The 13,650-nt window shown below is 40.7% G+C and overlaps 1 protein-coding gene across 4 annotated transcripts in view; it reads right to left on the bottom strand.

The window, feature by feature from the left end:
• The window catches only part of LOC135166340 (zinc finger protein rotund-like), an 83,980-nt gene that overhangs the window by 30,762 nt on the left and 39,568 nt on the right, over positions 1 to 13,650 (bottom strand). For 3 of the 4 annotated variants that reach the window (XM_064128456.1, XM_064128458.1, XM_064128455.1), the window contains exons 3-4: positions 3,262 to 3,330; positions 2,946 to 2,997 (exon numbers count right to left, since the gene is read on the bottom strand). In XM_064128456.1, coding sequence (XP_063984526.1) covers positions 2,946 to 2,997; positions 3,262 to 3,330 — 121 coding nt within the window. The remainder of the gene's footprint in view (positions 1 to 2,945; positions 2,998 to 3,261; positions 3,331 to 13,650) is intronic. The other variant, XM_064128457.1, reaches the window with a different exon arrangement.

The raw sequence follows: 13,650 nt of genomic DNA, 5'->3' as shown, positions 1-13,650 counted from the left end.
CTCATTCTTTGTTTAATTGATTAAATACTGGCTCTTAATTTGATGCCGTTACAGCAACCTCACGTATTTGATTCGACTAATTTTTTTTAAATTTTGATTCATGATTTTTGACGCCTCGCGGTGTTTTCGAAAAATTGTGGGCTAAGTTTGCAATTGTAAGTGAATTAAAAACACCTGCAAATGGCATATCATTTTATGTTCGAATGTGAAGATATACCGTTGGTCAAAAACTTCTCAAGATTATATTAAGTGAAATAAAATTAATCTATCTCATTCATCTTCTTCCATCGTGCAAAAAACAATTTTTTATATCACCCCGCTGAGCTGGGAGGGGAAAAAAAATGTACAGTTTCACAGGTGTAACACATCCCGAAGTCAGGCGTGAGGAGATATAAAGGAAGGAGTGAAATATAAAAAAAGGCGTCTACGCCGTAAAAAAGACGATATAAACCGATAGAGTGATCTGAAATGGTCTAGACGTATGGCAGACGGTTGGAGAATAAATGTCGTATATGATCGGTGTGTTTCAAGCATCAGATACGACTGGAGGTCATTCCGAATCAGAAGACTATTCAATTTTTTCCCATTCGTAACGACATTTCAGGTAAATCTGTAGCTAACACAATCCTCATCTCAAATTGCTCTAGTAATTTTTTCAACTCTACTATTTTCATTTTTATTTCATACTTGACTCCTATGGAAGTGTAATCCTTGATTTGACAGCCATTTATTACCCTCCCGAGCAAATATACATGTTGTAAAATAATTTTAAAAATTGCAACTTCTCAGTTGAAGTATAGGGCCCTGTTTTTATTAATTTTCCCATAGTTCAGAGAGTAATCCAATTAACCTGCCGTTCATCGTAAGACACATCATCACAGTATCACTAATTTATGAAGAAAAATATATTGATTATATAGTGACGAAAGCAATTTTCCACTTGTTAGCTATTGAATTCGTGATTTTCAATTGGCCTGAGAAACAACTAAATTTTCTCAGTCCGAACGAAAAGCAGGAAGACTTCTCGCTGTCATCAGAGATTGCGTATAGAGTTGACTACCCAAGCGAAGGGGCCATTTTAATTGGCAGTAAAGTTTCAGTTGATGTCCAGCAAAAACATGAAATACAACCCAAGTCGACGAGAGTGACTGGCTTCAACTCATTTTGTTGTTATACCGGTCCCCTCCCCCTATCCCCCCCTCATCGTCTCTTCTCCCGTTGATTTTCCATTCTACTCAGAATGTTCCCGGATGCATCATCAACAGGTGAATGTATGTGTCTGCGGAATTCTTCTAGACAAGAATGAGAATATCGTCATCGGATTTGTCCTTTCGAAAATTCTATAAATATCATTTTTCGAATATTGTCAACAACTCATAAATCATTGTCCTCGAACGCTGTTAATAGGAAAATTTCCTGAATTTTGTTTGTTTTGGGAATTAATAATTCATGATAAATCATGCCTACTTTTAAAGTTGTAGCAGTCTAGTAGTATTTTTGTATTTTGCAAAAATCCAGTCTACCATCACTCGAACTTTTCCGCTGGGAAATTTGTAATGGGACTCCAGTGACTTTATTTCGTGATCTTTGACGAGTCAAAATGGCAGCTGTTCCGTAAGTCATCAAGACGAATAGGTTGGACTGCTTTGCGGGCGTTCAAACAATAAAAAGAGACTCGTCATGGATCAAATGAATGAAGCGGTGAGGTAAGGAGAGAGGTAAGAAACCTTCAAAAATTCTGGAGATGGCCTTCAGGCAATCGAGACGCCTCGAAATCGGATTCATCCGAGCGCGCCTCGATTTAGGCATCATGCGATCTGTGCATTAACAAGGGAAGACTTTATCCACCTCTCGGAATCTTTATTCCTACATTTTTCGTGGAGGGCGGCAGGGGGGAGGAGAATTGCGCAATAGGTACTCATGGGTGCTTGTCTACAGTTGGCTATTCTCAATCCTATAGGTGTTGTATTTATTTATTTTTTCTCCTGGCTTAGCCCCCGGCGCCGGCTTCCGAGTAACTAAATTATAATCACAAGACGAATCTTGTGCTTAGAATTATAACGCCCACTTCAACGAATTGTTGGTAATGGGTTTTGAATGGTTTGTGTTGGGGTAATATTTTTTTTTTCTCTCGGTTGGGACGGAGGATTGGAAAAAAAAAATTATTCCGGAAAAGACAATTTGCGAAATTTAATGCGCTAAATTTCAAAAAGTAAAAATTCTGAGTAGTTGTATTAGGTCATGAAATTCCCTCTCACGTGTAAAGGCATTGGCAGTGAAAATCGTTTATGGTAACATGGCACTTGCCTTTTACGAGCCGACGATTACTCAATTCCGTTGGCAACAGTTCAGAAAGCAAAACGATAAGAAAAAAAGCGAATAACAAAAAAGGATAGAGGTATAGAATGGAAAAAAGTCTAATGTGATTGGGGCGTAGGTCATTGCCAGTGAGCCAAGAGGGAAATGTACTCGGTGAAAAATGAAAAGAAAAAATCCTAAAAAAGGGATGAAAAAGAGATCTCAATGAAGACAGGTTACTTGGCCTTAGGATGTGACCCACATGCAATTACGTAAGAGCGACCTTGGGAGCCATGGGACAAGTACCAGGAGACACAGGAAACCCAAAAAGATCCTTTTTGTTTCCTCTACATTTTTATCTCAACTTGCTATGGAAAAAAGGAACCTGAAATTCACGCACACCGATATACCTATGTGTGAGCATGTGTTAGCGCTTGTCTAAACGTAGCACAGGCGTGTGTGTGAAAGAAACAGACCAAGTGGAGGAGAAAAAAAAAATAAACCGGTTGGAATCGGTTTGCATTTCGTGACGTAAGACGAATGAAAACAGATGGGAGTTTTGATTCTTTTCGAGCGGCGAATTCATCGTTGATTAATTTCCACCCGGACTTTTTTCGTTATTTCATTAATATTTTTGATTTATTTACCTTTCTGAATTTGTCCGTGGTCGGCATTCATCTTGGCCTGCAACAGGAAATGCTGAAATTACGAAGTAGAAAGGTTATTCCGTTGGCCACTGCGGGACATAAGGAGATCCGAGTGGATTTTTTGGAATATCCCATTGAAAAGTTGATGCTCTAATTTCAACGACCATCATTCATTCACTCATAACCACACGGTCTGTTTTGCCCCACAGATATTTCCGTAAATTATTAATTACTTAGTCATGTAAATATTTTCATCTTATAATACTCGGATCTCCTTACACTATCCGTGCTCCAATAAAAAATAGTATAAACCAACCTCGTATCCCTGCTTAGTACCACGTCCAGTGCCCCAGTAATCTGCATCCTTTTCATGTGGATTGCATTGCTGGAACAAGAGAAAAATCCAATAATTGCTAAAAAAACATATCACAAAATGAACTAAAGCTTCATTCGGATAAACATTAAAACAGTTTCAATTTATCAAAATATTTAGAAAAATTAGCCGGAGATTTATGAAACTTAGTAATTCCTTTCCAAATTGATTTCTACATAAAAATTATACAGAATCATTTCCGTGTGGAAAAAAAATAATTATTATGATTAACAACAATCGCAGTATTCCCCTTCTCAAATCACCCCTCAAATGGAAAAAATAATGCACGTACCCATCATCATTCGGAACAAAGTGAATATTCAAAAAGGACAAAGGGTAATATGAAACAAAAGATGAATTTTCATATTTCGTCATCGTGAATTGAATAACCCTTTTATTTCAAAATAAGGTACGTGAAACTGCTCTGTGATTTTAATTATTATTTCACACCCTATTTTATTAAGTGTCCCAGGACAGTCTGACAAAACTTGGTAGAAAGAAAGAAATTATTGTTACATTTTTTTTTATATATGTTGAGTCTTAAAGCAGTTGAAAGAAGGGACATTTGCTCTTTGTCGTACGCGTTGCTGATGATTCCCACTTGGTTGGGCCAGTGAAATTGTCACCGGTGAATTTTTCAGGGGAAAGGGGGACCGGAGTTTGCCCCAACTGGCTACAAACTATGCGGGACTTTTGCCATTTACTAGTGTAGCAGTCGTTCCCCTTTTCAAACTCCACCCTTTTTCCATTCTCTCTTCATTTCTTCTCAATGCCTGATGCGATACGATGATATGTAAGTCATGGAATTTCTAAGGGGAGAGCAGATTTGTTTGTACCCACTTGTTTCTATTGTTCATTTTCCTCCATTCCATATTTTTCATTTATAAAATTTAAATTGAAAAATATTTTTCCACTGAATGTTCCAATTAAAAATTCGTAATAATTCCACGATCCGTAATTACGGAACAGGGAAGTACTTTTTATTGGATATTTTTCTACGTCCAGAATTTTTATTTTTTCTTCTCAAAAAATAGAATCAATATCTCGACAGAAAAACTCCCATCAGCTCGAAAGAACTCCCCACCCGAATACCGCACGAAAAAAAAAATCTCTCAAAATAAAGAAGAGAGAAAACCCCGAGTGAGTGGCAATCGATTGGGCGCGCAGGGGTACGAGCCAATTCTAACCTTAGAGCGATGGAAAAATAAAACGCGAAAAAAAAAGCCCTGAAAACACCCGGGAAAATCAGAGGAGAATATAAAAAAAGAACGACAAAAATTGGTTCGAAAAAAATACAACGCACGCTCGCTTCTTCCTGTCTGCCACGAGAATAGAACATGGCGGCGAAAATAATGTCTTCCCTGGAATAAAAAAAAAAGAAAACATAAAAAAAAACATACAGAAAAAATTCAAGATGGCGGACAGTGCGATATCCGGTTTGAAGGCATCGCTCAATATTTTTTCTTATCCCCTCACCCGGAAGATGTGAAAAAAAAAATTGTGTCTCCTCGAGAGAGAGGAGAGAAATCCCATTCAGTCGCATCCTCTCTGAAGAGGAAGGAATAGACAAAAAATCCTTGGACATAAAATTTTCTCACCATGGGGATAAGTGGAGTTGGATGCCACCTGTAGAGGGCAAAAATGGACGTTCCATATTGGGCCAGTATATTTAGAGCACCCCATTATGAATCTCCCCCCCGTAGGCTCATATGTATAGGGGGATTTGGAGTACATTGAAGGTCTTTCGGGTCCAATGCCCTCTCGATGGAGGACAGCCAAAGGATATCAGTTTCTTCCGTTTTTGTTGATGACCTCGTTTCCCTTCTCAGGACCCAGGAAAAATCTCGGGCTTGTACCCTTGACTCTTGTCCAATTACTCATGTTTCGAGCGGGAGATACTCTGGGGTGACGACGACAGTGAGAATGAATTAATATTTGGAGATTTAAAATGCTTATCTTTTTCTTTGAAATTGTACATTTGGAAGTACTTAAATTTTTTTTTCCATTTATCAAAGACGTTGGTGTTATAAAAAATCATCTTTTTTACCCACAACGTATTCGACATTAGGAAAAAGATCGCGATCCAAGCAATCATCGAACTACGTCCTTGAAATTTCAATACCCTCGTGACTTCCCCCACTTTCCTTATCAACTTTACTCTCTCAATTCACCAGGCACAATTTTCTTCAATCGCCCTGACAACCTGAAGTTGCACAAACTTTGAGAATTTTCCTTCCTCGAAGATGGGAGAGAGAAAAAGTCGGACAAGTGAATTCTCCGAGAGTTTGTAGATAAAATTATTTTTGTCAGAAAAAGTGTTTAATGAAGTGGTAAACAGGAGAATTCTCTCTCATGTTTCATTGTTATCAGAAAGATAATCATTCATCCGAGAAGAAACCTGTCCCTCTTATATTTCTCAGGTCTCGGTTTTCTTGTGATGAATAGTGGTGGGTTTGAACGAATTTATGGGTGTTCGATAAGAACGATTGGAAACATATTTTCAAATCCTAATTTTTCACTCGTCAAGACTCTTTCCACATTTTGATTCCATCAACTAAATTTATGGTGGGAGATGAAATGTACCCAGATGAACTGCGGAGGCGTCCAGGGAATTTCACAGGGATCAAAGCAGAAGCTGGACAATGACAAAGGATTACTTCGCCCGATTCACCTGTTTGTCTCGTCATTTGGGCGATTTTGGTCATATAAAGGGGGATGAGGAGATCAGTAGCGACCAAAGCTTTCCTTTGAAATACCTGAAAACTCTGATTTCAACACCTACCGGGCTTGATTTCGTCATCATAGCTCTGGGTTTCAGTACCTTGATGCCGGGGACCAGAAACTTTTTTTTCTCGCTGCAGGTTCGGTGGGGGGGAACATGTTAAAAAAACGCTAGGTGTACGTTGAATCAGTGCGAGGCGTTTTTCCACCCCCGTGGATCGTCACTGGAGGCAACGAGCTCAAGCCTCTCAGCTGCCCCCTTTCACTAAAGCCCCTGACGTTCAAAAAAATTTCGCTAAATGGACACAATGAGAGAAATGAAATTTCTACAGGGTTGTCCGATAAAACAATGGTCAACTTCAATAATAAAATTGTTCTCCCAGAGACAAAATTATATTAATTCGATTCAATGAAACGACCGACTTTTGAGGATATCGCGGGAGGGGATAGGGGTAAAATCGAATTTATGTTGCCCCGTGGTTTCGGAACTTCAGGGTGGGAAAAAAATGTTACCATTTCTTTCACTCAAATAAACGGGGCACAATGGTGTTAGAACCGATAAATGTACCCGGAAATACTGGCTCTATCGACCCATTCTGCCCCATCTCCATTTCCACTTCTTTTTCCGGCTTCAACATAGAAATCGTAAAAAAATCTTTATATAAAAAAATACCTCGAGGCGGAATAAAAGTATGTGTGTACTTGTGCGAATGGTGACCAAAAGAGTGCGGGAGAGGGTTGGGGGGTAGGTGAAACCCGGGGAAAAGGAGAGAACCAGTTGGGTATGGGGATTGAAGGTATTGGCAATGAGTGAGCGCAACCCGGAGCGAGAAAAAGAGAGTGAAAGAGCCGATAGCAAAAGAACGCCGACGCCCCCTTGCAAAAAAAAAATACCCCAGCCTGGAAGAGAAAAGAAGAGGTGGACTGTAGGTAGGTAGGGGGTTAGATGGGTGGAGAGGGAGGGTAGGAGGTGGTTCTGCGGGAGAGCTGATACGGTGGGAGACAAAAAAAACAAAAACAACGAGAAAAAAAAATGGGTAGGAAACCCAAAGGGGAAAAAATCGTTTCTAAAAGGAGAAATGAAATAAAAAAAAGGAAAAAGAATAATAAAAAAGCCAAGACCAAGTACTGGGAAAAGCGAAAAAAAATTGGAGAAAAAAAAACATGTTGTACAGCAAAGGAGGAAATAAAAAATAGAATATGAAAGTCTACAGCGAATGTATGAAAATCAAAATAGAGAAAAAAAAATGAATAAACGGAGGAAATAGAAAAAAAAAAATAAAATAAAATATCGAAAGACCTCTCTTCTGCAGCTTCAGAATTCTCTTTCTCTTTTTGAGGTTAGGTGGAGTGAGAGAAGTGAACGCTCGGCCGAGTGGTGGGGGGCGGAGCGGCGGGGAAGGTAGAGGGCAACGAGGGGTGGAGAGGGGTATGAGAAAGAGGTGAAAAAAATAATGCGAGGTGGGTTAAAAAAAAAATCGGGTAGCCTAGGAAAGGAAAGAGTTGAGTGAGGGTGGTAAGGGGTTGGAAAAAAAAAAGGGGGGGAGGGCGATGTAGAGCCCCAACCGGTGCACATGCGTGACCGTCCGCGTACGAGGCGGCGTATTGATCAGCAAAAGAGCGCCACGACGCCGAGCGTCCTTTCTGCGAGCCTTGCTTTTTTCGGTACTTCTCCGCGTCCTCCAGCCCCCCATACACCACCCACCCACCGACCCCTAACACCCACTACACCCCCGCGGGGGCTACCCCCACCTTTTTTTTTCACTCCTTTCTCTCTACCCATTTTTCCGTTCTGTTCTGTTCTGCAAGAGTTGAACCTCAAGAGTTAAGGGGTGGATGGGGACAGGGGGGATATTGGATGGAGAAACTCCGTAGGCACTTGGACGCCCTCCACATGACCTAGCCCAACGGACCCTGTGACGTCATAAGGACGAAGGAGAAGGACGATGGAATTATTGAGTTTTTCTTGAGTTTTTTTTTTTGCGCGGAGTTTCGTGGGGGATGATTTATCTCTCGCCCTCCGGCGCATTTTTTTTATGTGGTCGCCATCTTGAAGAGGGGGGAGGGGGGTGATGGTTCGAAGGGAGAAGGATTATTTGGTGGGAGAGATTTTGGGGACGTTTGGGGGCAAGAGCGGTAGAGGGTTACGGTTGTTAGCCGCCACAACTTTATTCTTTCCATTTTGCCCCGATAGTTACTGGAATGCCTGGGAATCTTAAAGTTTTAGGGTGGAACCCACTTTAATTATGATTTTGATGAACGTGAGGTTGAGATGACTTTCTTCAATAACACTTTTCAATTGGCGATGATAAGGAATATATTTGGATTATTTTGGAGTTTTTCGGACATTTGAAAGGATTTTATCGCATTCAGAAAATCATGAAAACAATTTTTATAAAATGAAAATTCCTAGAGTTTGCATAATTTTATATCCAGTTTTATCTTCGCCTTTTTTCCTGAGGGAAATGGAAGAATCCCCTAGGTTTCGGGGAGAATTTTATTATCCAATAGTTTGAACGCTGTTTTTATGACTTTTTTTCAAGATATAAGTTTTTTAAGTACTTGGAATGAATTCAATTCTGGTGTTTACATCATCGTAAAGGAGACTGTTGGTATTGGATTGATACGCTTTTTTTCACTTGTTTTGAGAGGTTGGGGTTTTGGTAATATTTGGGGATGTCCGTGTGTGGTGTAATGTGACGAGTGGAGGTTTTCGGAGGGGCCGTTGGGGTACGGGACACCCACATGGTCGGGGTGATGAATCGGTGGCAGATGGGCAAGTATCTTCAAGGGGGTGAAGAAATTTTGTGGCAAGACCGTGAATATTTCCCACTATTTTTTACAATCACTAATCGCCATTAAATCCCCCCCCCCCCTTCTTTTCACATTCAATTCAATATTTTTTTCATAAATAAAATGTGAATTGAAATAAGATTTTTTTAAGAAGATCAATTCTAGATATTTTGGAAGAGAGTGACAATCGATGTTTTGACGCTACAAAAATGAAGAAAAAATAAAATGGCAATATTTGGTATTTTAAAAAAAATACACAGAATGATTTGAAAATTTAATGGCGAACGAAATATGCAATTAAAAAACCCTAGCCCCCTAAAAAATCACATTAAAATCCCAAATGACACATGTGTTTCCCACCATGAGGCAGTAACACCACAAGCCTCATATCATTTTCGATATTTTTTTTAGTCTCATAACGTCAGAGCATCTCAAGTGTCTCATGGAGATGTAGTCCCCCTCGTCCCTTCTCTTCAAAAGCACGAAGGCACTATATTTCAGCGATGAAGAAGGACGAAGTTATTAGACACATGTGGCCATATCTCGTGTGACTCTGAAACTTCTACCAAACATATGCCCAAGCCAAAAAGGGGGAAGAAAAGTCGAATGAAGAAAGGGGGAGGGGAAGAGCGAAAGACAGAGAGAGGGAGAAGAGGAGTGAAAACGAGTGATAAAACTCAACAGTTGGCCCTGAAATCGTTTTGAGAGTTACATTCAGTCGTTCTCTTGTAATTCCCCCTTTATCTTCTTCACTTTGTTGTTTCAGTTTTGAAATTGTCGGGGAATCAAGATCGTTAACTTGTGACTATGGAGTTTCATGTGATGTGCTGGGGAGCTGTGAGTTCATAAGGCAGTTCAAATAATTTTTGTAATTTGATAAATGACAGGAACGAGTAGATTTATTTATTCAGGACTTGAGGCTACGTTCATATCGAAGTCTCCCAAATAATAGAGTAATAGTATGATAATGAAGTACCCCAGCACTTTCCAATATCCAATAATATAATTGAACGTAATACTATAATTAAATTCTGATACCCAATCTCCCGAAAAATTCCCAGTCCTCACTCCTAAAAAAATCACGTGACCCAGACACCTTTTTGTCACCCCCACAGTTCATCAAAAAGGGGGTGGAGCATTTTATCTGGGGAAATTCCCATTTTTCTCGACCATAACATTGCAACCAGGCTAAAGCACTGAAGGAGTTACTATCCTGTGTTATAGAGATATGGCGGAACTGGGGGAGGAAAGGGGGGGGGGGAGGGGAGGGTGGGTTGCAAAGGGAGGGAGATACGAGGGGTGGTATGAAAGAGTCTGCAGACAATTCGCAGTAAAATTTTTACAACCCTAACCGGCAGCAGCCAGCCGCGCGCCAGACGCGGCTAGATGGTCTCGCGGCCCTGTTCCCATAAACCCACACACGTCTCTTTTCCTACAGAGACCCCCTACCCCCTTTTTTTTTTCTCTCGCACCACCCGTCAAACTGTACTTGCAATCTCCCTAGACGTCTGTTTCACCTCCTGCATCTGAGTTTCCACTAAAATCTTGAGTCGTTACTGCATAAACGAGAAAATGCATTTCACCGCCTCCCGCCTCATGGTGGGTGGTTGTGATGGGGAGGGGGGTTTATTCGTTATGGATTCATCTACTCGATTCGTAACATTTATGGATCGTTAAATTTTCAGATGGAGGTAAAAAAATTAATTATGAAGCTGGTTGAGAACTTATGAACCGTGGATTCCTTTTATAAGATACTGTTAAGGTAGGGGACGATAAGCGAACAATTACTAGATGAATCAAAAAAGAGATTGTTATAGTCTTTTAGGAAGTGGAGAGACGCGAACGACGCCAGACGTCGTCTGAAAAATTGATGATGTTCACTCCAAAGGGGTTTCATACCTCAGCATAGGGTGAAATTTGGCTTGATGCCTGGACAGGGGTAACTCTATCTTCTGTACGTGATGTTCTACGCAGTTCAACCGCATTTTTACACTCAACAAAGTTTTTGGTGTTTGTGTGTGGCGCGATCCGGGAACGGTTGAAGGGATACGAGTGTGCCAGGGGCCCACTTGAGTGGACCTGGTAACACGGTCACCACGTGTTGCCGGAGCTTCAGTGACCGTAAAATTTTTTAAACATGTGACTCCATCACATCGTGTCATTACATGACTTATCAAATTTCATAATTTTGCATTCTTCACATTTTTAGGGATGTCTCAGGCAGATGTGCGAATTCATCGGACCTCAATAATTCACTCATTTCCTTTCATATGAATTTTACTGCACAAAAAAATTGTCCCAATTTTTCTCAAGACCGGAAGTTGTTTCATGAATAATCGACGCACTGTGAATGCGTGATTTATGGAGGGATTTTCGTCGAGACTATTTCCATCGAATTAGATTCAATATGAATGGACGTTGTGTAATAAATATTGAATACCACACGAGCCGATTTCTCACCCTAAAATCATTTCAATTGATCGGAGGGATTATTGTGGCTGACCAATGGGCCTAACGCACTGGGGCCCGGTTTAGATGAATGTGGAAGCCAAATGTCTGCGAAAAAAAAAAATTTTTCGGAGACACCCTGCTGCTTGGGACAGGTGGCAGTTATGCAGCAGGTGCCAACACCTGCCCACCTCCGCGTTGCGGACATCAGAAAATCTCGAGGAAAAGTTTGCACGGATGTAAGGGTAGGGAAGGGTCGTAAAATAGTGAGTCAACTGAAATGCTTTAGAACCCTAAAACTAGAGCATAAGATTGATGAGGATCCTTCTCTTTTATCGGCGTCTCTGGTGTCTTTGAGTGGCTCAACAGGAGACACTTGAGGGATATGTTTCACGATTAGTGACACTTTCGGTAAATAGCCACGGCGAAAGATATGTGTAAACGGTTCATATTTAGACTCAACAAACCACTTGAGTGGATGAGAAGAGGAATAATGGGTTCGTTGTTTTCTTCAGTCAGTTTTGAGTGTTCTAAAATTTCAAGCACAATTTAACCAATATTTTTTCATTGTGTCCTGAAAAAAATTTTTCAATTCTCAGCCTGTTTAATGATCGCTCTTACAATTTTGTTTATATCAACGCTCTGATAAATAAATTACTGGGACGTCTCACTCTCCTAAGCTCCAAACAAAAAAATTTTAACCCATAAAAAATTCAATTTGCCACAAAACCAGAGGAAAACGAAAATCCTACCAATTCTACCTCCTCCATGACGAAGCTCACCGACAACTAACAAACCTAAACAACGAAAAAAAAAACACCCCCATGGAATTAACTGTCTAGACGAGAGTGGAGACATAAAACGGAGATTCGCTGCGAATCAGGACTTTCTTTTTTCCTTCCTCTCTATTTTTTTTTTTTCATTTCAACTTTACTTTCTTTATTCCTCGCGCATATCCGCGTATGACTGTTCACCACCCCCTGGTCGTCCCGCCACTTCTCAACACCAACCCCATCGGTTACTGAGTGCGCTGGTAAAACAGCCCCTTAAAACAGTTTTACTGCCCTGCACGGGCGCGCAACGACGTCTAGACACCAGGGCCGTAAAGTTTGACCTACTCACCCCCAACTACCGAATGAAAGAGACGATCCTCCCCTTGCCCCTCCGCGGTGCTGGCGACCCCCACCCGCTATCTAAAAGCTCGCGAGTGAGGGAGGAACAGAGACAGAGAAAAAGAGAGAAATGGCATTTCTGTGAAGAATTTGTCTCTATCCTTGTCCCTCTGGGCTTGCGTTCACCGGTTCAGGTGGGGGGTGAGAGGTGCGGAATTCTTGGTGGATTTCTACCCTTTATTCCGACGGTGTCTCCCTCCTGTCTACCAGCATCCCTTCAACCTGCAGACCTCCGTAACTAGGGCAAAGGGTTTACAACTTTTTAGGGGTTTATTTTTTTTTTATCTCTTCAAGGGTTGCGGATAATTTCTGGTCTCGCGCGGTTCGTTAACCCCACCGATTGGGGATGGGGTTGAGAGGGGTGTTGAGAGGTTTTTTGGTCTATTATAGAATTTTTCATTCATGATTTATCCACTTTTTAAATTCTACTGAAGTTAGAAAGAGAATTCCCCGTTTTTTGTGACTTTTTTTTTGTGCTGATGATTTCCCACCGTCGACGTGTGACCTTGGGTTAAAAAAATCTGCTCACCTGTTCATGACGACAAAAGAAGTGGCAAAAAATTTCAAATGCACGTGACATGTTTTTTTTAGCCCTGCGCCACAAGTGTTTGGGCGGTTAAATTTTTTTTTCTACTAAAACCTAATTCTCTTTTTTCTCACCTTTTTTTTTCTATGGAAAGCACTTGTGGCTTATGGCGCGATGTGTGTATGGGGTATAAAACCCGACGTCTGCTTCTCATCAGACGGAAAACACGTGGCTCAACTGACAGACAACAGTGGCCATTGTTTTCGAAATTTTGTTTCTAGTCAAAAATTCAATGTGGTCAAGACTGGAATTTATGCATTGAACGAAAAGTCTATTTTATTTCCTCCTAGTTTACTAATTTAAATAACGGCATTGTGGGAAATATTACTGATGCCTTCCAAACTTCCCCATCAGCAAAACTTCACTAACCCAATACTATAAGAACTGGAACCCTCGATGAAACTCTGCGGTATCATGACGTTCCGTCAACCGGATAATTATGATGGATGACTTTCCTAAATTCTTCTCCCCCATCTCGAAAAATTCCCCCAGAATATTTTTCGCATTTTCATTTAAGCAGTGACAGAGAGGACCACATCACGTACACGTGAAAATCACCGGTTAGGACCAGAAGAAAAAAAAAATGAAACCAGAGAGAGCAAGAGTCAACAC

The sequence above is a fragment of the Diachasmimorpha longicaudata genome, chromosome 10 (assembly GCF_034640455.1).
Source record: "Diachasmimorpha longicaudata isolate KC_UGA_2023 chromosome 10, iyDiaLong2, whole genome shotgun sequence".
Classification (NCBI taxonomy): Eukaryota; Metazoa; Arthropoda; class Insecta; order Hymenoptera; family Braconidae; genus Diachasmimorpha; species Diachasmimorpha longicaudata.
The sequence above is the reverse complement of the archived record's forward strand: the minus strand, read 5'-3'. Positions and strand labels throughout refer to the sequence as shown.